At 55.9% G+C, this 26,519-nt stretch overlaps 1 protein-coding gene across 1 annotated transcript; it reads right to left on the bottom strand.

Moving 5' to 3' along the window:
- Positions 1 to 1,774: 1,774 nt before the first annotated feature.
- Positions 1,775 to 25,061, bottom strand: Cdk18 (cyclin dependent kinase 18). Its single transcript, XM_051204056.1, has 16 exons — positions 24,928 to 25,061; positions 10,294 to 10,441; positions 10,033 to 10,112; positions 9,381 to 9,506; positions 8,132 to 8,188; positions 7,308 to 7,422; positions 7,061 to 7,155; positions 6,744 to 6,806; positions 6,011 to 6,134; positions 5,748 to 5,868; positions 4,956 to 5,053; positions 4,655 to 4,760; positions 4,509 to 4,551; positions 3,894 to 3,984; positions 3,593 to 3,670; positions 1,775 to 3,025 (listed from the first exon to the last, which is right to left on the bottom strand). Exons 2-16 carry the CDS (start codon positions 10,418 to 10,420, stop codon positions 2,991 to 2,993), a joined length of 1,359 nt encoding a protein of 452 aa, XP_051060013.1. The 5' UTR covers positions 10,421 to 10,441; positions 24,928 to 25,061; the 3' UTR covers positions 1,775 to 2,990.
- Positions 25,062 to 26,519: the final 1,458 nt, after the last annotated feature.

Below are 26,519 nucleotides of genomic sequence, written 5' to 3' on the forward strand. Positions count from 1 at the left end.
CCAGGAAGCAGGGCTCCAGGGCCTGAGCTGTGGCTCAGCTTGGTCCCTAGGGGACTACCAGTGGCTCCTGCAGCCGACAGCAACGGCAGGCAGCTCATAGCCGTCACTCAGCCCTGCCTGGCTCCTACATCCAGTTTTCCTCTCCAGAGCCAGCATCTCTCCCAAGTACATGCAAACCTGGAGTGAGTCTGATCTGCAGGGTCTAGCCTGCCCCGCCCCCGCCCCGCCCTCCCCCCAGCAGCTAACAGCTTTCTAGGGTGAAAGTTCCTTCACACAGACATCCTTCCCTATGTCCCCACAACCACAGCACAGGGACAGCTGCACAGGAAGGCTCTGGAAGACACAGGGCTTCTGCACACCGTGGGCACACCGCGGTAACTCTTGGCCTCCCAAGTGCTGCTCTGGGAAGCTGCATCTCCTTAGACTGGTCCTCCCACTTGCTTCCTGCTTCCCAGGTCTCACTGTTTACATCCCTCTCCTTCTCTCTCCCTTCCTTAACGACCAAGGAGGGCTGGGCTGCACACAGACACCTGGGGGTCTAGATTTCTAGGGAGGTTTTTTTTTGTTGCTGCTGATTTTGTTTTTCCTGGTGCCGAGGATGGGACTTGGGGCCCATAGAGTGCAGGGACCTTGTACATGGTAGGCAAAGCCTCTGCCACTGAGCCACATCCCCAGGTCTTAACAGACCTGGGCTTCTAATTTGTTATGTGGCCTGAGGCTGGTCACCTCATCCCTGGGGACTCCAGTGTTTACACATGTGATCAGGGAGAAAGTTTGTGGTGGAGATTCTGTGAGATGGGCCCAAGTGAGCACAGGGGAAGCAGGCCGCATCATCTCAGCCTGAGAGTGGCCCCGACTTCCCCTTAGAGGAAGCGCTGATTATTGCCTAAGAGTTTCTGCACCTTGATGTTTCCATGGAAACTAGTGTGTGTGGGGGGGCCAAGGACCAAACCCTGGCCTACCCCAACTTCCCCGGCTTTGCGGAGGAAGCAGGAATGAGCGCCCCCTCATGGACAAAACCACAGAACAGCTGAGGCCAGGAGGCAGGCCTTAGGGCTTGGCATTCTACATGGCCGTGGATTAATTGGAGCAGTGGATTAGAAAACATCTGGATTGTCGGCACTTAAGATCTGTGTGACAGGAAGGAGGGCCAGACACGAGGGAGGCATTTGAGAGTAGCAGGAAGCCGGTTCAAGAAGTACTCTCTCTGCCTCTCTCACGCATGCAATGGTGCACACACACACACACAGAGAGAGAGAGAGAGAGAGAGACGCCGTCCCTGCCTCCTTAGTGCCGGGGATAAACGTATACCGCTACGCCTGCTCCAGTTCTTTTTCTCAAGAAGCCAAGGAGCCATGTAGTGTGGGCAAAGCCGAGTGATCCATGGGCAAAGCCGAGTGATCCATGGGCAAAGCCGAGTGATCCATGGGCACGAGCCCCCATGCGTCTCCTCAGGGCCCCCTCTGGGCTATCCTCATTGGCTCCACCTCTCAGGCACACCTGGGCCAAGAGCAGGACACAGAAAGAACACAGATGGCCAGGCCTGTGCATTTCATGCTCCGCCCATGACCCCCGGGTGCCTTACCAGTTGAGAGGGCCTCAAATGTAGCAGGGGAGGTATAAAAATCCTCCCTTCCCGCAGCCCAGGGCAGGCCCAGAGATGCACACACAGTAGACTCTCTTCACCAGGTTGTATGTCTGTGTAGCAAGCCCAGACACTAGGAGTCTTTAGTCCCCTGGTTGTGTTCCATTTCTGAATGAGACTGCTCGCCGCTTTTGTACAACATGAATTAAATATATTCTCTGTCTTTGCTCTGAGTCACAGGGCATTCACAGTCAGTGGGGAAGGGGGTCAGGGAGAACCCAGGCTCCAAGGGGTTGGGATGGGGGTGGGGCCTGTGGGGACAACGTGGGCTTGACCTCCCCTTGGCCTTTGCCCTTCAAGTTCAGCCAAGGGTTGGGGAGACCCTGGAACATGACAGGGATGCTGAGGAAGGCTGTGGTACCTTTCTCTCAGGACCGCCCTCTCTGGAGGCTGGTGCCAGGGTCAGGTAGGCAGAGCTGGGAAGGAGGTGAGGCACAGGGGAGAGGCTGTGCCAGCCCCAAAGAGCCGGGGATACCTTGGTACCAGTGTCAGGGTGACCTTGCATATCTGGGTGCCAGCCTCAGGACCCTGAGACAGGGTTGACTTATCATCCCTCAGGGCTGATAACACCCATGGGTGTGGCTTGCGGGGGTGGGGGGGGGGAGCTAGGCCAGAGCTCCAAGAACAGTGCACACTACCACCTGCCAGTTTAAGGCAACCCTTTCCGGACTGGGATGGGCAGGGGGATGGCTGAGGCGGCAGGGTACCAGCTGGGAGTACCGGACCGCTCTCAGGAGCAGCTGGGCAGACACAGCATGCGGTGCTTTTAGCCTTGGCTCGAGCCAGAGGGTCCAAGGGCTTCTGGCAACGAATGAGGGGCAATAGCATGTTGGGGATGGTGACAAGAGGGGACCTAGGGATGTCCACCTTTGAGTGCGGTTAGCGCATACATTGGCACAATGCCAGGGTCCCAGTGCCTTGTTCCTGGAATATTCCTTGTTCTTGGAGGAGAAGATGGTAAAGCGAATGTCCAAAGGATAAGAAAGGGGCTGTCAAGCTGATAAGCCAGGCAAGCCCAGGGTCCCCACGATCCCCCTGCACTCCAGCTGGGAAAGGGTCCCAGGCTCCTCCTTGCCCCTCACTTCCCTCTCAGGGAAGCGGCTCATGCCCCATCCATCCCACAGTGGGTGACAAAGGGGTTGGTGTCCAGGTAGAGAGGCCATCACAGAGGTGTGTGGCAAGCAAGAAAAGGAAGTAACTGCCACCCCAGGGCTGCCAAGTGGCCCTCCAGATGGCCACAGGCGTTCATTGTTTAGCCCTCTGATGGCCACAGAGGCCCCATACTTCCTGAATTCATGTTCCACGTGACCTCTCGTCCCTTGAGTTGTAGCAGGGTGGACACAGCTCAGAAGACGCTCTGCCGCCGGCTCTTCCCCCGCCCTGGAGAACGGAGGGGGACAGAATTGGGGGAGGGGATCAGAAGGGAACTAAAGGGATGCTTGCTTGGCCTTCTCCTGGTGAGACCCAGTGAGAGAGGGCGTGCACTTGGATTCAGGGCTCATCTCTGTTGCGTGTGAGCGGTGTGAAATTGTGACAGAACTTCTAGGGGCCTCGGTTTCCCTGACATGGAGAACATTTATAGTTCCAGCCCCGCAGGGTGTTTTAAAGATTATGTGACACAATTCATGAGAACCACTATCGGTCTAAGGCCATTGGCTGTGCTAGGGACAAAGTTTGGACTGGCCAGGAGCTCGGGGTCTTCACAGGGAACACATCGGGGCAGGGTACACCCATGCCAGGGTAACTGTAAAAAGCAGCGTTCCATCTGGGTGGAGGTGTGTGAGGCAGGAACCTCCCATAAGGTGTTATGGGGAGAGGGTGTGGATCCCTTTCCTAAGGGTGGGCTGCTGGGCCCATCTCTTTCTGAAAGGAGCCCCTCCCACCCCGGGGAAGGATGGCTTACTTGGCTACTTCTAGCAAAGGGTATGGGAGGGCACGTGGCCCTACCTGGGTGCTGGAAGGCCAGGCCACGATAGCCTGGGTCCTTCTGGAGCTGGATCTCTTTCAGGGAGAAGATGGAGGCAGCTGGGCAACAGAAGAGGGGAGGGGTCAGTAGGGTCACCCTGCTCACTCCTGCATCTACTGTCCCCACTCCAGTAAATCTACAGAGCCCAGGCACCCTCCAGTCAAGACTCAGTTCTCCACAGGACAACTGTGAAGGGGAAGCCATGTGTTCAAGACCATTTGCCTGGGCCCAAGGGTCCAGCCTCCACCCGTATCCGCTGTCCCTCATCCCTTGGGCGCTTACTGTCATCAAGCTGGTGTATACGCTCTCCCAGAGACTGGAAGTAGGGGTGACTTAGGGCTGCCTCTGCTGACATGCGACACTTGGATTCGTACTGAAAGGCACAGGGTAGGCTCTTGGCTCCTGCTGGAGAACCTTCTAGAAAATGGGACTCCTATGCTAAGGTCGCTAGATGACCAAGGCAGAAGAAACCCTCATCAGGCAGCCTCAGGTCTTAGGGTAGCAGGGTTCAGACACCAGAGAAGCTCTGGAATGGGGCTTCCTGAGAGAGTGAGCTTCTTGGGATGGACAGGCATGAGGAGGCCGTGACAGTCACCTGAGAGAGTATCTGTGCTATTCGCGGAGAGCACTGCTAACTACCCTTTATCCTGTGCTTGCTCCCAAGTGGGTGCTGCGCCATCTCCACACATAATCTTGATCCGCTAAAGGGTGGACTGATACCGGCCGTGCAGTTGAGAAAACTGAGCCTCCTGTCCACAGGAAGTGCCCAACCAGGCCTCCGGGGCCGAGCACAGAGACTAGTGTCCCTCCTGGGCTGTGGAGTCACAGGTGGTATCTGCGCTCCGGGCCTGGCTTTCTTTAGTTGTCTCTCCCTGGGTAGGATGGGAGGAAACTCACCAGGAGGAGGCTGGTCAGGAGGTTGATGCCTTCAGTATCCAACCTGCAAGGAGGAGGCGCTGGCATGGACGTAGCCGGGGTAGGCTGGGGACCCGAACCTCTGGGAGGGAGGTCACAGTGGGGACAGGGGCCTGGCAAGGGACTACCTGGGAGCGTGGCTGAGCAGCGGCTGCGGCAGGTACTGGGGGAAGTTGTAGGCTCGAAACTCGGAGAGGGACGTCACACCCGGCCACGTCTCTTCTGTAGGAGTCCCTGGAGACAGGGGGCCGGTAAGAAGTGTGAGTGAAGGGCTGAGGCTGATAGGGCGAGGGTGCATCGTTGAAGGACACGGCAAAGAGTAGGTGGCCAAAGCTAGCTGGTCCCTGCCCAGCCCAGGCCTCCGTGCTGGGGAGTGGACAGAGCTCTGGTGCCCCCTGGTGGCGATGGAAAGTGCAGAAGGAAACTAACCCAGGAGACGGAAGATGAGGTGCAACTCCTCCTTAACTGTAGAGCCTGGGAAGAGGGGCTTCCCGGTGGCCATCTCATAGAGGATGCAGCCCACGCCCCTGGGGAAGCAAGGGTACCATAAGGCCAGGAAGTACAACAACCCCACATAAGGCTTCTGTGGGAGGGATCCAATGATACCCTAACAAGTCTGAGAGGCCACATCTGGGATTTGAAAGGCTCCTAGAACCAGACTCCCACTGTGGTCCCTCTCTGTGAGCTATGGGTCCCCTTAACTCTGCTAGGCGGAAAGGCAGATGGATGGATAGTCTCACTCCCTGGGGGGAGCTTGGGCTTGGCCAGAAATCCATGCTGACTTTCAAGGTGAGCTGGTTTTCATTTTACACAAAATCATACATTTGCCAATTTTATTTTATTTTTTCGAGACAGGGTTTCTCTGTGTAGCTTTGGAGCCTGTCCTGGAACTCGCTCTGTAGACCAGGCTGGCCTTGAACTCACAGAGATCTGCCTGCCTCTGCCTCCCGAGTGCTGGGACTAAAGGCGTGTGCCACCAACGCCCAGCACATTTGCCAATTTTAACAATCTCTTCTAAGATGTTCTGGGAGAAAGACTCATCTACCCTCTGGCAATTCCCACCTCCACTCCTGGTGAAGCATTTCACAAATACAGCATTCGAGGGTGTACAAGTTCAGAGAGCCCGATGCAGCTCAACCCTGAACAAGGTCAGGGACTTCCTGGACGGGGTCTAAGGATGTGGACAGTCTATCCACTCACCACATGTCACTGCTCACTCACCACATGTCAATGGGGGTGGAGTACTCTGTGGATCCCAGCAGCACATCTGGGGGCCTGTACCAGAGGGTTACCACTTCATTGGAATATGTCTTTGTGGGCACTGATTTGGCCCGGGCCAGGCCTAGGAACAGACATGTCACTGAACCACTGCTAAAGGGTCCTGAAGAGCCGGGTATTCAGGCATCCCCCAGAAGTCCTACATCCTGAGGAGGCTGTGCACCCCAGGGGTCAGACCCACTTGCCAACCCTGACAGCAGCCTCACCAAAGTCAGCTAGCTTCAGCTCGCCCCTGTCATTGATGAGCAGGTTCTGGGGCTTGAGGTCCCGGTGCAGGATCTTGCGGCGGTGGCAGTAGGCCAGGCCCCGGAGCAGCTGGAACATGAAAATCTGGAGGAGAAAGAGGAGAAATGAGGAGCGTGGCGGGGGCCAGGTCCCGTGTGGGAGACCCTACATCTCTGTCTCGGGCTGGAGGGGAAGGAATTGGGGGTGGGGGTGGTCAGCACAAGTCTCTAGGAAGACTCACTGGTTCTGCCGGCCACAGGGCAGGCCACCTGGGACCTGCACACACATGGAGGTCAGGCATGGAGAGGAGGCAGTGAGTGTGAGGGGCTGGCGTGGTCTCTAGATACAGGGGAGCAGAGAGAGTAGGGTCCCATTGGTGAGTGTGTGTGTGTGTGTGTGTGTGTGTGTGTGTGTGTGTGTGTGCTTGGCTACTAATCACTAGGGCTGGTCGTTCAACCTCCTCGATTCTCAGAAGTCCCTTCCACTCTGGCAGGTAACTCATGCAGATATCCAGAGTCAAGAGAGGGAGCTGTATCAGCAGCTAGACACACGGCTGCTGTCTAGAATGGCTTCTAGACAAGCCAAGTGGTCTTTCCCTCCTTCCTGCATTTAAAGCTCTGAGCAACCTCAGCAGCTGGGGCCAAGAGGAGCATCCCGCACTGGGCTTGGTGACAGACGGCTGCCATGTGACGTCCCCACCTTAGAGGCCCTCACCTTGACATTGTGCATGCTCATGAGGTTTCCACAGTGGTCTAGATACTGCTTCAGGTCACTGTCCTGGAACGCACAGTCAGGGTCAGTCCTGCCCATTGCCCGGCCAGTGGTCCAGACCCAGGCTGGACGGACGCCCTCTTCAGTCTGGGCCCACGCCTGGTGGCAGCGCAGGGCCCACTTCGGCATGGGGACTTAACTGGCAAACGAAGGCTTGCGTCCTCCCCTGCCCCCATCCCTCCCGGGCCCCCACTCCCTCTCCTCCCTACCCCGCTTCACCCACCACAGGGGAAGAGGCTGCCAGCCCCAGGCCAGCTCACCAGGTACTCAAACACCAGGGTGAGGGACCGATCTGTGTGAATGAGGTCATGCAGGGTCACAATATTGGCGTGTTTCAGGTCCTTCAGCAGAGACACTGGGGAGACAGGCCCACCTGGGTCCCCAGGCCCACAGAACCCCAGCACCCCTTCCTGGGGCCAGCAATGTCCCTCCGCCCAGGCTCCCACCAGGAGAGGGTTGTTGAGCCCCTCCTCCCAGAGGCCCAGGGGGCCGAGGTGGACATTGTACCCTCTCGAATGGCTGTACAGGGCGCCCCCTCCTCGTGCTCCAGCCGGATCTCCTTCAGGGCCACGAGGTTCTCTGTCAACTTGCTTCGGCCCTTGAAGACGGTGGCATAGGTCCCCTGGGACAGAGTGCCGCTGGTCAGCCCCAGGAGTACCCCGCTCCCATTCTCTTCCCAGATCCACCCCTTACATTTCTGCCTGGGTTAGGATTCAAGCGGGGTGCTCATCCCTCTGTCCAAATTCTGGTGGCTCCAAAGTCTGCCTTCTCTTAAAGTATCTCCACCAACTCCCTGGCAAGAACAGGGTGTCCATCCCTCTGCCCCCACGCTGGCTGCCCCTGTTACTCTAACACAGCCTTGCTCTCAAGTCACGGTGATACGGTTTACAAACATGTACCCACTCCAGGCCACAAAGCCTGACACCTTAGTGACAGCGTCTTTGCCAAACACCAGGAACTTGTCCAGGAGCTTCCCCTGGCACTCTGCAATGCCCCCAACAGTAAAATAATTACTCTCATCCTTTGACAGAGAATGAAACGGAGGCAGAGGAGAGGCCATGGGATGTGTCAGTTGTGGGGCCAGCAGATGGCGCAATTGGGGGTTCAGATCCAGGCCACGACTTACTTGAAAGGGGAAAAAAAGACTAGAGTCTGTCCAGAGACCTCTGCCCCCTAGGCCTCATTCGAGATCAGGGGATATTTCAGCAGCTGCCAAAGCCTAGGGCAGGCTGCATGGCCACGACATTACGATGCTGAGGGCCAGGAGCTGTGAGGGGCAAGGTGAAAACCATCCTACCTGCTGCCCAGAGAGAGCAACGCCGGCCTCTTACCTCCCCAAGTTTGTCCAGCTTCACATAAGTCTCCAGTTTCCCAAAGCCGATATCTGACTGCAGAGCACACAGGAGGCTGTGAGAGACTAAGCCCCAGCAGATCTTTCCAGTCCACGCTCCCTCGGGAGGGAGGGAAGTGAGACACCCCCATTGCACAGAGAGGAGCCAAGGCTACAGGGTTCAAAGCCTCCTGTTTCCTGTTTCTACTCCCTTTCATCCTTTGGAGAGTTGAAGAACCCCTCCAGCCAGCAGGGGCTCCTTCCTCCAAGAGCTGGAGTTGGCACGCACTGAGCTGCTGTCTTCCTAGGGCTCCACGGAGCTGCTCAACCGGTTCCTGACTCCTCGGGGCGGGGCTTGTCATTCTCCACTGGGTGGAGCTAACATCAGGCCCCGCCCCAGCCTCTCATTAGTTCATCTCTTCCCGCTCAGGGCAGGGCATATCTCAAGGAGACAGAGCTCTGATGGCCACTCACTAAGAGGCTCCTAGGAGCTCCTCATAGGAAGCTGGGGCCTGGAGGCATGTCTTTTTGTTTGTTTAGAGGTCAGTCTTTTTGTTTGTTTAGAGGGGAGGTCTTCATTTTTATTAAGCATCCCATAATGTATGTGTGCTATATAACAGACTGCATGGCCTTCTACCAGGAATAGTTGGTCATAGCTGAGTGTGTCTGTCTTTTTTTCTCATCAGCCAGGAAAATGCTTCGGTAACCAATGTTCTCCAAGGCCCTGAACAGTAGTGGCTGACTGCAGAGATGTGCCTTTCTCTTTCCGTTAGTGTATGACTGAACTCGTGGGTGTACACAGTGGCTATTTGGGGGTGACCAAGCACATGCCCACGACAGTGAGGCCAGGGGGAGCCTTGAACCATGTCTCTGCATAGTGAAACACAACCTGGACCCTATCTGGCTCCTCCTGGTTTTATTTTTGAGACAGGGTCTTACAGTGTACCCTTGGCTGGCCTGGAACTATGTAGCCCAGGTTGGCCTTGAATTCTTGGCACTTCTTCTGCATCTGCCTCCCAAGGAATGCCGGGAATACAGACTCGAGTCACAACACTGGTTTATCGGTCTCCATCCGGAAGACCTAGCTCCATACCCAGTTGTGTCCTGGGCCAGCAGGGGGCACCAGAGGCATGGGGAATCCGTCTGGAAACCACTCTAGGCCTCAGCTGGGATGAACAAGGCCAGTTAGAGCTCTACCAGTGCTGGCTGGCGCCTTGTACTCAGCAAACTCTGACCCTCCTTAGACTCACCAGGGAGGCACGGCGGGACATTCGGGTGAGTGGCTTGGGCAGCCCTGGGCTCTCCAGCTGTAGCTTCTGCAAGAATTCCTGGGGCAGGCGGATATCCATGGGTAAAGAGAGCCTCTTGTTGAGGTCCTGAGGTGGCAGATGGGAGGGAATACCATGATGGCTCCAGGAGGCCCTGGCCTCTCCCTCTGGATTTATCTGTCCACATAGAGCAGGGCTAAAGTCACAGTCTGTGCTCTCAGGCTCACAGCTACCAGGAGGTTCCTTCCCCTCTCTGGGCCACAATGGCCCTGACTGGGGAACATAAATCTCATTCCCTCACAATGTAATTCTGCAAGCACAGTTTTTTCCCTACAATTAGCACAGGTGTGTGGGTCATAAGAACAGTAAAGAAGTCTAGCCAGGAATGTTCTAGCACTTTGCAATCCCCACAAAAACCTACTCCGATTCGAGCCCTCGGTGACTGGCTCTACAGGAACCACCCTGCTGTGGATTTACCGGCCCTGTGCAGCCCCGAGGGGCGCACGCTGTGGATGTACCCGCCCTGTGCAGCCCCGAGGGGCGCACGCTGTGGATGTACCCGCCCTGTGCAGCCCCGAGGGGCGCACGCTGTGGATGTACCCGCCCTGTGCAGCCCCGAGGGGCGCACCCTCACCTCCATGGAGAAACGACGCTGGCTCTGCCGTTGTTGGTATTGCACGCCCGGGGACAGCTGCCCAGGCTCGTCCCCACCATCTGTGGGGGAGAACACGCTTGGTTTCAGCCCACAGGACTGTCTGAGTGGAACAGGTGTCAGCGTCTACCTCTCACGCCACCCCACCATCCATCCGTCAACAGCCCAGGACACCCACCCGCATCTCCCCAGTGTACTGGGCAGCTAGTAGGGTAGGAGAGAGCGAGGTGGCCTGACCCTCACCCTCATTCCTCTGGGTGTGGAGCTGGTTGAACTGCTCGGTGAACTCAGCTAAGGACTCCTCAATGGTCTCTGGGCGGGGCACAGACAGGGAAAGTCTCCTCTTGAAGCTCTTCATCTTGTTCATCATCAGCAGGGGCCGCTGTAGGTCCTGGAACAGAGAGGAGAGAACGAGGTGATGTGGCCACTCCGCATCCAGGGGAGCCAGGCTCTGCACACGGCACAGGTTAGGTCATCCTGACCACCTCAGCTCTATGATGGCAGGGTCTAACTGTATTCCCTCCTCCAGTGCCTCTCAGCTACCTTCCGTCCATGAATACCCCTCCCCTGCCATCACAGCACCGATGGGTATAGCTACCGGTTTGCAAGAGGCCATTCCAGACAGTCGGCCTTCAGCTGAGGTGTCTGGAGATCTCTGAGGCAGGATACCAGGCCTGGATGGCCCTCAGGCCATTGACTCTTTCTGAAAGAGCCTAACTGGTTGGTACCCACGTGTCAATAGGTTTCAAACTCCAGGAGACCGGAAATGGACACTAGAATGTCCCCTCTCTCATCCTGGATCCTGAGGAGGGAGCTGGGGGGGGGCAGCAAGGGCATGTCCCAGCCCAACCCCTGCTCCAGCTGCAGCGTGCAAGCCAGGGCCAGTGTGGGAAACGCAGGCAGCCCAGGAAAAGGGATGCCCACGCTGCTCGCCCTTCCCTCGCCTCAGCCCCCTCTGAGCAGCCTGGGTGCCCTGGGTTGAGGACACAGTGTGGCGGTGTGTGTGGCGGGAGCTGGCCTGCTCTATTGTCCTCTAAGTTCTGGTCCGAGGATGGCATCACCAATGTTACTGCTGCTAACCACAAGTGGATGCTCTGTTCCCTCCCTTCTTCTCTCCCTCCCTCCCTCCCTCCTTCCCTCCTTTATATTTCTTGAGACAGTCTGTGTATTTCTGCCCGGCCTGGAACTCATTATGTAGGTCAGGCTGGCCTCGAACTCACAGCCTGTGCTCCAGCCTCCTGAGTGCTGGGATTAAAGTCATATACGACCATGCTTTCCCCACAGGCCTCATAAGCTCCCATTCACAGCCACATTACCATCTTACTGGGCCCCCACACTGCCTTCAGCTATAGTGGGGCTGCAGGCATCAGAGGCTACACACCCCCCCTTAGCTCCCCCACCCTGTCCAGGAAGGCATCGGGAGACCCAATCCCGTTTGGGAGAGGCCGTCTGCACTCCTCCCTGAGCCTACTTATACCCCACTTCTGGAGGATGCTCAGGCCTGAGGCTGGCCAGCACCCAGTTGCCTAGGCAACCAGGCCCCCTCCTGAATCCTCCTGCTTTAAAGGATTATGGGTCAGTAACATGTTTGCTTAGCGATCATATCCTCTGTCCTCCGTGAGCCTGGAAAAGGTCCTCTCCTGGCTGCCCCTACCACAACTGAGCTGGGCCTGTGCCTTTCTAGGCAGAAGGCTCTGGCCTGTACTGCCAGTTGAGCCCTCCTCTGCGGAGGAGCCTGCAGACCAAGACAGTTCAGGATGCACACCATGGACAGAGCATCTCCCGCATACAGCATGGTGCTGGACACTAGGCTACAGTAGCGAAACAAGATCCCTGTCCCCAAGGAACCCAGGCTGATGACAGCACACTGCTTAGGCTCCTCTCAGCTCCTCGCCTTGCCCACCTGGGTCCACCCTGGACTCACACTCATGGTCCCAGCCTGTATGACGTCACAGGCTTGCCTTCTGCAGAACTCTAGAAGCCCCCAGAGGACAGCCACCCTGCTGCAATTCCCTGCGTGTGGCATCTAGCTAAAAGGACCCACAGAGGTTCTGTGAGGGTAACAGGGCAGACACGTCCTGCCTGGTAACTCCCGTTCCCAGCAAGACCAGAGGGCAGCGATCACTCGGTGTACACACCCAGTGCTGTCCAGCTGAATGCTGGGGTGACCAGGGACATCAGAGCACATTCTAAGTACCAGTCTCTAGAACTGGGGCTTGGGGAAATGCTTGGGATTGAACCCAGGGCCTCGCAAGTGGTAGGAAAGGGAAATGCCTTCACCTTCTCCTTCAGGATTTCTTAAGAATTTATGTCAATGGGTCTCTCTCTCTCTCTCTCTCTCTCTCTCTCTCTCTCTCTCTCTCTCGTGTGTGTGTGTGTGTGTGTGTGTGTGTGTGTGTGTGTGTAACACTATAGCTATCTGAAGGGACATGGAGGGTATGCTCCCTTCATGCTGCTCAAGAGAGGCAGGGGACACATGCACTCGGCTGTTCATGATTTCAGCTGTCTGAAAAGAGCGTCCTGTAAGGGTTTCTGTGTTTATGGATGGTGTGATGGGTTGCTGGCTTAGGGATCTCCCAGTAGCTCCCATGATTTATACCCTGGCCCTTGTTCAGGGTGGATAATTTCCTCAAGACGAGGATCAAGCCAAAATCCCATTGCTCTTTCTAGGGTTCAGCTGGGAGTAAAGAGCCAATAGCTGGTCTAGGATAGAATGGAGGGCGGAACGGCGGCGAGGAAAAGCTGGCAAGGCTCGGAACGGAACCGAGGCTCTAGGCTTGACCTGAGCAGTATGGCAGGCGACTGCATAGCAATAGCAACCAGCTGTTGTTCTCTCTGTTGGAGAAGCAGCCAAGAGGAAATGGCTGTAACTGCAGCATGAGGATTGGAGGACAGATGTAAGGATGGACTTCCGGATGGTGACGTGGGAGCGGGCAGCAGGGACGGTGACCAGAGCAGAGAGTGGCTACTTCTCTCTGCACGGGACAGTTAGAGCATTGAAGCCAATAGGGTCTTGGGTGTGACAGGGCAGTTGGGGCAGTGAATGGTTTGTTGTTCCCCAGCTCAAGACACAAGATACTCTGTCACTCTTGCCTTGGGAGAATCAGCTCCTTAGATTTGGGGGCTGAGGGGGAAGGGAGACAGGAAAAGGGCCTGTCACCTTGGTGCTGTCTGCCCCTAGTCCCCAACTAGGGACAGAAAGGCCCAGTGTGACCCAGCCCGAGGCCCGCCCAGGGCCAGGCACAGTGTGGCCTTTGTCCTCAGGCCAAAGAGCCATCTGGGCCTGTCCCGTGCTACTGGTGCCAGGGAAGAGAAGTGTGGTATAGGGGTGACACCCAGCAGGGTGGCATGGGGGAGGTCACAGGCCCTAGCCAGCCTGACCCCTGCCTCCTGCCCAGGTAAGGCTCCTGGTCTCCTCGGTACACACCAGCTGCCAGCACTTCCCGCTGGTGTCACAGGGGAAGGGAGGAGGAGCCAGATCTGGAGGAAAGAGAGGCTTCGCTAAGGGCCACCGTACACTGTGACAAAGGCCACTTCTGAGGCCAGCCAGGAGCCAGTGAGGAAGGAGAAGGTGGTTCAGTCTGCACCCACAGACTGCAAGAAGGGACTGCCCTGCACAAATCCAGGCAGCAGTTTCCCAGTTGTCAAGTGCATGACAGCGACGACATTACTCCTCCCTCCTAGCTGAGGCCCTCCCCAGTCCTGTCCCGTCCCTGAGCCCTAGGTGGCAAATGTCCTTTCCCACCTCAGTCAGCAGTCAGGCAAGCACTCGAGCCTGGCCCTGTGCCGCCTGCCTTCCGATGGGTTAGGAGATACACAGACAGGAAGACGGCAGGGTTGTAGATGGTAACAAGTGCACCAAGGGAGGAAGAGGTATGAGTCTTAAAAGGGTGATCAGAAGGGGGTCCTTGGGGGCTGGAGAGATGGCTCAGTGGTTAAGAGTACTGGCTGCTCTTCCAGATTTCCCGAGTTCTATTCCCAGCAACCACATGGCAGCTCACAACTGTAACTCCAGTTCTAGGGGACCCAACACCCTCACACAGATATACCTGTAGGGTAACACACTGCTGCTAACCTTTGAGCAGCCTTAGGGAAGCCAGGGTGCTGTGTTGGGGATCTCGGGATCTCGGACCCGACATGGCAGTAGTGGAGGAGGGAAGTAGTGGCGGACGGGGGAGGGGTGGATAGGTTTTATGTGGGGTGAGAAAGCGGTCAAGGACCTGTGTCTGAGCCTTCAGAGCATGGGGCAGTGTGTGTGTGTGTGTGTGTGTGTGTGTGTGTGTGGTCCTGGGAACTTAGGTTTGTGCAGAAAGGCCAGGAGTTGGACGGAGCAGGTAAGGTTTTGATGTAAGGTGACCTGAGTGGAGAGGCCTCTACCTAACCACACAGCCCCACCCACCAGTCCAGACACCAGCAGGGAAGAGGGCAGGTACTGGGGACAAGCAGTTGGGGACCCTGGACGAGTGGGTGTTGAAGGAGGCAGGCTCCCACCTCAGACAGCCCTACAGGTCACACAAGACAGGGCCAGTGCAAAGCAGGGGACACCCCTCTTAGGAGGAAGCAAGCTCCACGCAGCAGCTCTGGCCCGCTATAGGGGCGTGGTCCAGATGGAGGGTACACAGCCTGTTGTCCCCAGCCCAGCACAACCTCTCTGTTCTGAGCTTGGAACCCTGGCCAGGAGAACATGGAGGCTGAGGAGGTTGGCAGAGCACACAGGGCACTAGGAAGGAGCCAAGGGCAGGGATGATAATCACTTCTTAATCAAAGGCCAGCGCTGAGACTCCATCAGCCAACTCTTTCCAGGCACTCGGGGTGGGGGGGGCTCCCACCTGGATAGGACTTCAGTTACTCAGCAGGCACCAAGCAAGCACTGTCAGGATGTGGGCCTGACTGGCCTCCCGGCTCACCAGGCCTGCTCTACAGGGCTCTGCCTCCAGAGGGCTTTGTGCATGTACTTAGGTCTTTAGTTTTGTCAACCCCAACCCAGGACTGCTGGGTGGCCCAGCCTCCATTGGGGCCTGGCTTACTGCTTGTCCTTACACCAGGGCACTGTGGTTCCTGTGTTTTGCTGGCACCAGACAGCGGGCACGTGTGGCATTGAGGGGTTAGGCTGTTCTGGCGTCAGTCTCTGGGCCTATGGCCAGAGGTGAAAGATATAATCATAGGCTGCTGAAGCCCAAGAGGGTCTAACCCTTAGCCTCAAAGGCAGACCAACAACTAGAGGCCTGCTGACACCCTCGGCCCCCTGCCCTGTCCTATCTCAGGCACCTAGCCACTGCGTGTGCCTTGGGGGAATTTCAAAGAATTAGAGGCAACAGCTGACCAAGTTTGCAGACGTCAGAAGCGGGGCCTCACACGCATTCACCTTCAGGGAAAGCTGTACTTCAAGGAGCTGGCAGATCCCATCATCCTCTGCCCACTCCCTGACCTTGCTGGAGGATGAGGCACAGGGAAGCTGGTGGCCTTGCTGCTTGGGGACACAGCGGCAGTCGGAACTTGCCTCACTGACACCCTCTCCCAGCTGGATGAGAGACGCCGAGGGTCTGGGTCTCTCATGGTGGCCAGAGCTGAGGAGGGCAGACAGGCCTGCAGTCACCATGCCAAGGAACAGATGTCGCAGACAGTGACTGAGCTCAGAGAACATTCTTACAGATTCTGGAATGCAGGAAGCAGAAGGCCTTCTGGGGCCAAGCTGGGCAAAACCTAGAGGAAGCCAGGTCGGGAGGCTAAGTGTTGGGCTCTGGGCCCTGCAGCATCTTTTGTCTGGCTTTGGTGCTGGGATGTAGCTCAGTGGTCAAATGTGCACAGCGCCTCATTCTGACCAGAAAGACCCCACAGTGAGAGAGCCCCACGATGTGAGCCCTCCTTGCCTGGGTCAAGGAATGCACACTTACAGCAGTGTGATCTGGGAGTTACCCACCCTGTGTCCTAGTCTTGCCTGCAAGGAGAGGTAATTTCTAGCCTCTAATCCAACTGTGATGGGCACCCATGCTCCACCTCAGCATATTTCCAACATGATGCCCTGACACGCTGAAAGTCCCTCAGGTGAGCACAACCTTCACGGGACGAGGCACAAACTCCAAGGTCTAGCACGCGGGACTCTGCTGTCTGAGTCCCTTGCCTCCTCCTCCTCTTTTGTTTTGGAGACAGAGTCTCTCTATCTAGTCTTGGAGTTCATTATGTACACCAGGCTGGCCTCGAACTCACAGAGATCCTCCTGCCTCTGCCTCCCTAGAGCTAGGATCCAAGGTGTGCGTCACCACATGAGGCCCTTATGTCTTGACAGTCAGCTCTCAGCCCTTCCAGAAGGGTCCGGTTCGGCTGAGCGCCCTTGCCACACTCACACCCCACTGCTCTGCACACAGCACCCTTCTGGAATGTCCTTCCTCACGTTCTGCCGTGTTGCCGTCTCCCGGGGAAGCTATATCCATGAACACACCTCCTCCCTCCAGGTGAAGTGAGAGGGTCTCTCCTGCCGACATGGAGCCCCCTGTGCATACTCAGAGCCAGGCCTGATGCCGTTCGGGGGACGAACAGGGTCCCCTTTACTCACTGTTTCTCTACCGCCTTATACTCAGCAGTGTGTCAGAAGGGACACACACGTGACTGAGGAGCCCACCGGGCTCCCAAGTCCCCGCAGCTTCAAGCACCTTTCTTCGCAGATGTACACAAACATTAGACGCCTCAAGGACAAATAGCTCGGTCAATTGTGAGCTCCAGGACCCACTGCCACATGTAGTAAGGGGCTGGTGTCCTCCCTACCTCTTTCAGGCAGCCAGAGACCAGTTTCTAGATTTACCTTCCCCTCGGTAGGGCCACAGGAGGGCACAGGAGGATCGATCTGGCCCTGTTCTCTCTTTGGGTACCCTAGAACAAGCTATGCAGCCCCCCAACACTGGACTCTCTTCCTTTGGCTTGACAGGGAACTGGATGGCAGTGACAGGTGGGTCAGGGACCAGACCCATGTCAACTATGACCTCTCCCCCCAGTGCCGCTGACATCTCCAGGCTGGGACTCTGGGGTTTCCAACCATATCATTCGGGCACGCTGGGCAGAGCACCTGACTGGGGATGGTGGTTGCTTGCTTGCCTGTGTATAGACAAGGGCTGGGTCATCACACCCCCATGATCGTGGTCTGCCCAGAGCCACCGGTGAACACGCAAAGGCAGGGCTCAGGGCTTCTATTATGCCCTAACCCTCCTCATCTGCATCTGCGGTAGTGAGTGGCGATGGGAGGATGGGGCAGAAGGGACAGCTTCCTGGCCAGAAGAAATTCTCACAGGAAGTCACACAGCATTGAATTCGGAGGCATTCCAAAGAGGGCGGACAGTGCAAAGAACCAACTGCTTCTGGCTGCTTCCAGGGCTGTGGGGTGGGGCTGGTGCTGTCCTGGGGTCTCTTCTTAGACTCCAATCACTTACAGACAGGCTATACCAGAGGCTCACAGGGTAGGTTTCCATTAGACACAGACCTGGCTCCAATCCCTACTCCTGCCCTCCATGGTGAGGCCACATCAACCCTCCTGATGTCCCCTCCGTCCCCTCTGCTCCTTGGAAGGGATGGGGGGTTACTTGGTTAATTTTCTAGGAGGTTCTGGGATTTCCCAGTGATGAGTTAGGACAAGCTGCCTTTTCTCCGCTGTCAGCTCTGGGCCTGGTAGACAGAACAAACCATCTATCTGGGCGGACAGGGCCTTCCTCAATCTTTCTCTTGGCAAAACTACACCCAAACTCAACGAAGGTGCCACTTCCCTAAGAAGCAGTCAATACATGACCACACCATGGCCAGGGGTAGGGAGAGGGCAGACCCAGCCTCCATCTCCTCTCTCCTCTGCTCCCATGGAGAGCGTTCTTCATCCTCTGCTGCTTCTCTTGATCCTGAGCCTTAAAGATGGTCACACAGATGCCCTCCCCCACCCCACCCCCGAATCTGTGACCCAGAAATCCTGGGTATATACCCAAAGGAAGAGAAATATGTCTGAAAAGGCCCGTCACTCTCAGCGCCCGGGAAATATGACACAGTCAAGTATCCAGGCCACACGCGTGGATTTTAAAATGGGGACTGCTATCCCAATGTTAAGAAGAAAATCTTGTCGTTTATGCCACGCATGAACCAAGTGAAAACAATTTTTTCTTTCAGTGCAATAAGACAAGACACAGAGACAAACAGCAAGCTGCTCTTACAGACGTGTATAGTAGAATAGTGGCTACCAGGGTCTGGGGCGGGGAGATGGGCAAGAGAAAGGAGAGTCAATGGGACAGAGCTGGAGCAAAGTGGGAGGGGCAAATACACCCTGCTGTTGGGCACAGGATGGAGACTAGAATTAGCTGGGAAAGACTCTGAGAGCATTCCCATCACAAAGTAATGATAATGCCCAGATCTGATCACTATGCAATGGATACATGTAACAAAACACACTGTATCCTCAAAATATACATAATTCAGGGCAATTAAAAATAAATCTGTGCATTTTTTTTTAATCCAAATTCTGCAACCTTATCTGGAGTTTTCTTTAAATCCTAGAGGAACAGCTCTGCACCCCCGTCCCTCCCTCCACATCTGCAGACACAGTCACCACCATCACAACAAACAGGACATCAAGTTCAGGCTCTTTCTGTTTCCTTGGTAGCCCATCACATCTCATGTTTAGCACAGAGCTGCACAGGCCTTTAAACGCTTGTGTCCCGGGGGACCTCAGAGTCCCACAAGCATGGAGTGTGTACATAAGGGAACTTCCTGGCTTCTTTTAAACCACCCCCACCAGGCTGGCGCACACTAACCCCTAGCCACATTCTGGTGGGTCACTGTCTTCTAATGTCCCTTGTTCCCATCAGAGTGGCTGATCTGAAACAACAGTGTGTCATATCCCACAAATGCCACCGGGCTCTACTGACTAGCCCAGGCTTTGGGGACTACGCCGCCCTCTCTCCTTGAACTCCACGCAGCCTCCCCCACCTCAGGACTGTCCCAGGTGACCACCCTGGCCTGGACCCATTCCCTGCTCCTCCATGCCTTCTCCAGAGCGCCTTGGGGTGGCCCTGGCTGCTCCACTGTTCTGAAATACCCCGGGCAGTGTCACAGCCCCTCCAGGCTCCCTCCAGCATCCTGTGTGCGCTCCAGGCCCAGACCCTTGCTTGGCGCTGCTTGGTCTCAAAGATAACTCAGCCTCCTGGGTCTCCCCTGTTTCTTCTTCCCCCACCCCACCCCCTGCATGTCTAGTGAACTCAGTTCCCCACCTGTCCCTGAATGACCGCACACGCCAACTTCCCTCTCTGGCCCTTAGCTCTTCCCCTCTACAATAGGTTTCCTGGGTGACCTCATCCTCTCCAGGGGTAGAAACCACAACCCCCACCCCGTGCTGGTGACTCTCACGCCCCCCCCCCAAACCCTGAGCCTCTGCACGCAAGAGCCGGCTATCTATCAGGAACCGCTGGCCAAATGTCTCCCATGAGTCTAGTTTGAGAGGCATTTTCAGGTTTAAAAAAAAAAAAAGGGCAGCTGTGTACAACCTGCAGAAAGCTGCAAGTCAGGGTACAGACACACCGCCCCCCAATGTACATATAAACACCATCGTGGCAGATGTAACGCAGGCAATTGGTCAGAGTACCATCAGCGGTCACCTGGGTTCTAGAGCTGTGGGTGGCTATCACTGCCCCTCATGTGCATCTTGTAACGTTTCCGTACTGAACGCTTACCGCTTACCTAGTAAGAAAACAGTGATACCTCTTTGTAAATAAAAAGTATTTTTAGCCTGAGACGCCAGAGTGATTTAGTGCAAGGCCTGGAGAACAGCATGATGGCTCTGAGCAAGAGGTCAGCAAGCTTTTCCTGTAAAAAGTAAGCCAGCCACTATCCCCAGGCTTGTGGGCTCCGAGGTCTGCTGTGGCCATGCAAGCCAGCCTTGTGAAGGATTAGTGCCTTGTGTTTTAGGAAACTTTTACTTAAAGACACTAAGACTCAATTTTACAAATCAAGCGTCATAAAATATTGTCCTCTTCTTTTGAATTTTTCCAGACTGCTGTACATACATACATACATACATACATACATACATACATACATCTTAGGCCTGAAGTGGTGAGTATACCTATCATTCTAGTACTCATGGATGAGAGACAGGAAAATTGTCACAAGTCTGAAGCCAACCAGATCTACACAGCAAGTTCCAGGTCAGTCAGGGCTACATAGCAAAATGTTGTATTTGACAAGTCAAAACAGGCGTACAGACATAGTTCAGTGGGCAAAGTTCTTATCTAGCACTCATGAGGCCCTGGGTTCAATCCCAGTACTCCATAAACTATAAATGGTAACACATGCAAAGAGAAAGGAGAATTAGAATTTCAAGTTGCCCTCAGCTAGATAGGGAGTTCTAGGCCAGCATGGGGATACATAAGGCCTTGACTCAAACAATAAAGAATAAAAACCATTCTTAGTTCTTAGAGCATTCAAAAGCAGGTGAGATTTGAAAGGGGCCACACAGCTCACAGCCCCTGCCCTTGAGTATCCAGTGCCTAGGAAGCGATTGATTCCTGCACCCACTTCTTTGGTAATACTTTTGTCCTTCTGCCTAACTGGAGGGTGAGTCCTCCTCCAGGTTCCTTGCCCCTGTGAGCCATGGCAAGGACTGGGTACCCAGACCTCAGTGGAGAGAAGTTTCTGGGCTGAGAAGTTTGGAGGGTCGCAAGGCTAAGACCCTCCTGGGGCCTCTAACACAGCTCACGGGCAAAAGATGACAGTACAAGACATGGAGCTTGATGGGGCGAAGAAATCCCTGGCCCGTGTTTCTATGTCTCAAGCACAATAGTTGTCTGCCCAAGGCTCTTCACAGTGACAGAGCAGAGCTGAGCCCAGAAGTGAGCTTGTAAACTAGCACCGCCCTCTGTCTGCCTTGTTTAGCAGATGAAGCTTCAGAAGAGAATACCGCACCTGGCTCAAATGCAACACTTAGATCAGGCGTGGGCTCTGTGACCTCCTGGCTGGCCATACCTAGTCTGGAGACCCGGCCCTCCACCCACACACGGGCTTCCAGGAGTGAATCCCATCAGCACATGGAAAGGACGGCTATGTCCCCTAGGTCCGTTCATCCTGCCAGACCTTCCTTTGCGGGGTGTCTGGCACCAGGGAAAAGAAGGGACTCCCCAAACAGAGGAGGGAGTGATGTAAAGTGTGTAGGCAGAGGTCCGCGGGAGCCCTCAGCATTCCCTGTGCTAACTAGAGCAGGGGCTCAGAGTAAGGCAATGAACACTGGCAGAGAAGGCCTTCTCGACTTCGGGGGCTGGGCCCTGTGTCCCTACCATAGAGGTCCTGCCTTTAGAAAAGATTCGGGTGCAGGCCACCAACTCCATACACCAATCACTCCGCAACAATGACATCAGGTAAGGCAAGAAGCCGAGGCATGAGGCACAGGGAATCCTTACTGCAATCCTCACAGACCCCTGTAAATCAGGAGGCTGAAGCTTGTGGGGAGGGAGCAGGCTACTTGCCCAAAGGCAGCCAGCCACTGAGCGGCAGGGGTGGGTCTTATACCAAGGTTCAGCCTGCACCAGTGGCCAACAAGAGACATGCAAACAGTGGATGAACAAGTCAACCCTGCTTCTTCCGGATCACTCTTCCCACTTCACCTGTTTCCAGGGAACACTTCAGCTACTGGTGGGGAGAGGGAGGACAGGGGTTCAAATCTCCAGCATCATCTATGGAAGAGGCAGACACAGCAGACTAGGCTAATAACCCCATTATCAGGCAGCAGAAATAGGTGAATGGAAAGACAGGTGGCTGGCTGATGTTGGGTGTTTTTGTTTATTTTGAGGGTTTTTTTTTTTTTTTTTTTTTTTGGCCACTCATCAATAGTTGGCCAGTCAGCCTAACCATGATGGTGAGCTCCAAGCTGACATCAATCTCTGACCCAAACACACACACACACACACATTTGTTTCTGTTTGGCTTTTTAAAGAAGGGTCAGCTTGGCATGGAGCCTTTAATCCCAGCATTTGGGAGGCAGCGGCTGGCCTAGCTGTGTGGGTCTGAGGTCAGTCTGGTCTACAGAGTGACTTTGAGGATATGTAGAGACCCTGTCTCAAAAAGGGGATTCAGGATACACAGGGTATGCATATACAGGAAGAGGGTGTGCATCTCCGCGGTCCCTTCCAGGGTTTGGGACAATGCCTTCCATGGCAGAGTGTCCTGAGATAGCTCTGTGACCCTTTTCAGTTCAAAGTCAAACCTCAGACCTGCCTCCCAAAGCCACCTCCTCAGCTGGCAGGGCCTTGGGGACATCAGGAGTGGGTACGTCCTGCAGGCAGTAGGTTAGGCTGAGATGGGCCAAATCCTCCCTCCTCTACCCTACCACTGTGCCACAAGCTAGTTCCTGCCAGGCCTGGCCACCAGCCCTAGAGTGATCCTGGGCCTCTGGCCACCTGAGAGATGCAGTGTGTGTGTGTGTGTGTGTGTGTGTGTCTGTGTGTGTGTGCCCATAAGCACATGCCTCTGTGGGAGCCAGGGCTAACCTTGGTGTGTTCCTACCCTCTGAGAAAGGAAAGTGCCCGCTCAGCAGCAAGCGCCTAGAGGGCGAAGGTGAAGGGTCCAGGGATGGAGAGAGAAGGGGTTACTGGGGGACACAGGGCCCAGGGAAAGAAATGTGGCTGATTCCCAAAGGAGTGAAGCTAAGCAGGTACGTCTGGAACTCAGCCAGCCAGTCCCTCGTGGACAGTAGAGCAGAACAGGGACTGCAAATAATTAAGTACCAGGAAAGGGTCCTCTCTCTCCCCAGGATCAGGGCCCTGCTAAAGAGCTGCAGTCTGGCAGTTGCATGCCTTCCTGACCCACTGGGCCCAGCACAGAGCGCTGGCTCTTCCTGGCATGTTTCCACTGAACTCCTCCACTCTCTTATAGAGAACCCTCCTCTCCAACCTAAAGGGCCAACGCTTCTAGCTAAGGCCTTGGCTCAGCCGGCTTTCATGCCCCAGAGTCAGGCCCAGAGCATCACTGAGAAGTTGCCTTTCCCGTCCTCACCACACACCATCACCTCCATTCTATGCGTTATCTCACACCGTTGGCATAACAGCCCTCCCTGTCAGGTGCCCCTCTACACACAGGGGTTTGCTGGGAGTGGCAGAATCAACATCATGGGCTCCGGTAATGGCTTAGGCTCGGCCATCCTTCTTCCCCTCCAGGTCCCAGACTCAGTCAGGGAAAGCAAGAAGGAATCCGAGGAGGAGGAAAAGGAAGAGGGATAGAAGGGGAGGGAGAGTCAGAAGACACAAGCAGGGCTCTGGGTGCAGGATGGAGTAACTCACAGAAAACACACGGTCTGCAGAGAAATGCAACCTCTTTCCCTCTGGGTCCCAGGGCAGTGATTTCCTCTCCCCGCACAACCCCAGCCCCAGAATCTACTTGCTTCTCAGATCTTGTCCCTCTGATAAAGCCTCGGTTCTGCCTGGCACAGGACAGGGGAGCTTGGTCACAGAGGGAAAGCTACCCCAATCCTTCCTCGCCGAGGGTTAGGGTTCCACCACAGGCTGAGCCCTGCCCAGGTGGAGCAGGGGTGGAGAGCAGGTTTGGGGGTCAGCAAAAGTAGACTGGTCATACCTCTACATCGCCTCGGGCACGTTCATCCCAGGGGCTGTCCCCTGGCTAATGAAATGGTGATAATGCCACCCATGAAATAGCATGAGATTACTGTGACACCTTGCTGGGCACACAGCAGCTCGGCTGGAGCAAAGGGACCCCCTCTCTGGGTCTTTCACGATGCAGCCCAAGCTGCCTGTTGGCCACGCTCCAGAAGACATCCCCCGCCCAAGGCATGGAAAAGATGCACAGGATGCAAAGATTTGGCTCTCCCAGCGCCCCCCCCCCTCGCTGCGTGCTGAATGTTTATGCTGAATCTCACATCTGATGGGGGGGGGGGCGGCTGGCGGTGAATCACAGGCCTCAGGCCACAGACCACAGCTGGGTAGGCTGGGGAAGGTTGTTGAGGTCTGAGCTGGGATGGGAAAGCCGGGCAGACAGCAGCAGCCAGAATGCAAAAGGTTCTGAGCACCGCCCCTATTTCACAGTTCTACCCCCTGCTCCCGTGAAAGGCTTAGGGAGAAATCAATGAGGTCATCGGGACCTGGAGGGGTGCTGACCCCTCAGTAGAGAAAAACAACCACAAGGCCTGCAGAAGCCAGAGAGGTCTGTCCCGCAAAAGGGTGGAACAGGGCCTCTGACCCACCCCATTTTTAGAGTCCTGTTTGTGCTGTCTGAAAACATAGCAGTCGAGCTACGACTTCCGAGCCCAGGTCTTCTGAGCCCGAACCCTCCATCCACCCTTCCCCACAGGGTATCAGCTCATGAAGAGGGGAGGGTCACGGCCTCACTGGACTTCCCCAAGAGAGAACCGTTCCCTAGCGACCCCAGGCACCGCGCAGCCAGCCAACGCTGGGAGCTGCAGGCTTCACCTGTCCTCAGTTTTTCCCAGGTCTCTGGCCTACCACCCACGGCCTTTGGTGCTGGAAAGTTCACTAAAACCCAGAAAGCCCTTCATGGAGGCAATCTGGCCCTACACTCCTGGGTCCCTTGGTTATCCGGGACTCCTGACCCTTGTCCTTCCCATAAGGAAGACACTCAGCGTCTGGCTTGCGCCCGGGTGAGAACTTTTGCTTTTGTAGGGTTCCGACGGAGCCCAGGGCCAAAGGGAGTCCCCAGTCAAGAGTCCCCGCGGGGCACGCTTTCTGCCTCCGCACCTGGGACTTGGGAGTGGCTCTCCCAGGGCATCCCTCGGCCCCCCAAACACAAATGCTCCCGGCTCTCGCCCATCGCCCACGGCAGCTCGGGGGTTTTGATCGAACCTCTCTGTCCAGCGCAAAGGCAGACGGCCCCTTTAAGGGCCACCCGGCTTACCTTTGCTCAGCTTGCCCGGCGCGGTGCCCCTCTCCGGCCGCCGCCGACTCCGCGCGTGTCCCGGTCGCGGCGAGCCTGCTCCCGCCCGCCCGCCGCGGCCGCGCTGCCAAGGCTGGGTGCGCTGCCCCGCGCCCCACGCCCTGCCGGGGTCCCTGCTCGGGACCCTGGCTCTTCCCGGCTCTGGAAAGGTGAACGCCCCCCCCCCCCAAGAAGCTGCAACCTGAGCAGCGGGAGGAGGGAGAAGGGAGGGGTGCAGGAAGGTGGGGAGGAGGAGGGGGAGGAGGAGGAAGGCGAAAGCCCGGCCCCAGCCAGAGTTTTTCACGTGTACAAGTTGACTCCGCCCTTGTCCGGACCGGCCCTGCCCACAGCCGCTGCCAATCCCCTGCTCTGGCTCTGTCCTAGACTTTCTCCCACTCTGAGAACTAGGGCCGGCGCTTCTTCCTATTCCCTTCACAAGCTGGTCCTGAGTAACAGGGTGAGACCCTCTGGCCTGGACTGCACTGGGACAGGTCTCTAAGTGCCCCGACCCCGCCTGCTGAGTGCCATCCCCCCCCCCCCCAGTGCCTAGCGCCTAAGAGCTAATGTGCACGCATAGGGCATTGGTCATCTCTTCAGAAGTTTAAGATTGTTACTTCTCTGCCAATGGTACCCCCACCCCAGCTCTGCTGCCTGGAGGAAGAGTTTCTCCCCACACAGCATTCTACTCCCATGGTGAAGACGCACTCCATCCTTTTGGCCAACTGGAGACGGCTGAAGGAGATTTGCAGACAGCCAATGCTAATTCAATTCTCATTTTACATAAGAGGAAACTGAGTCTCAGAAAGGGGACTGAAGAGCCCAAAGTCCTGCAGGGAACTCACAGGGAGTCAGGGTTAGAGCATGTCAATGGTCATTCCGCCCCACACCATCTCACTTGGGGGGGGGTGCTGGAGAGATGGTTCAACAGTTAAGGACAGCATTGGCTGCTCTTGCAAAGGACCCAGGTTCAGTTCCAAGTACCCATATGACAGCCCACAACTGTGTGTAGCTCCTGTCCCGGGCCATCTGACACCTTCTTCTGGTTTCCATGGCACCAGAACATTTGTGGTGCACACACATAGATAGATGCAGGTAAAATACACATATGCAAAGCTAAAAGTAAATCTTTTTTTAAAGCACACACAACAGCAGAAAGTTGGGGGTGTCCCGAAGGACAGTGTTCTCCTGAGAGGCCCCTCCTGACTGACTTCCTGTGCTCTTGGGGGGGGGCTGCATCAAGGAGGCCTTGGTCACAGGCCTATGTCTTAGTAGGCATGGTGCCTACAGTCTGGGTGTCCTTGAGACGGATGCTTTGACTCTGGCTGGAGCAGAGTGTGGTGTTGGGAGTAGGACAGTTTCCTAAAGCATGTGGGCCTGAGGTCATAACCACAGCTGGAGGCAGGAGGCAGACACAGGGCCTGGGCACGACAGTAACCTGCCAGGTTGCCTCTGCCAGGGCACACAGACTTTTGTGGGCTACTACAAGCTGAAGGGCTGCAAGGAGTAGTTGCAGCCGGTGCCTCTGGGTTTGGGGCAGAGGATACGGCCTGCCTTGCTCCATGACGAAGTAAGAA

The sequence above is a fragment of the Phodopus roborovskii genome, unplaced genomic scaffold, assembly GCF_943737965.1.
Source record: "Phodopus roborovskii unplaced genomic scaffold, PHOROB, whole genome shotgun sequence".
In the NCBI taxonomy this organism is placed as follows: domain Eukaryota; kingdom Metazoa; phylum Chordata; class Mammalia; order Rodentia; family Cricetidae; genus Phodopus; species Phodopus roborovskii.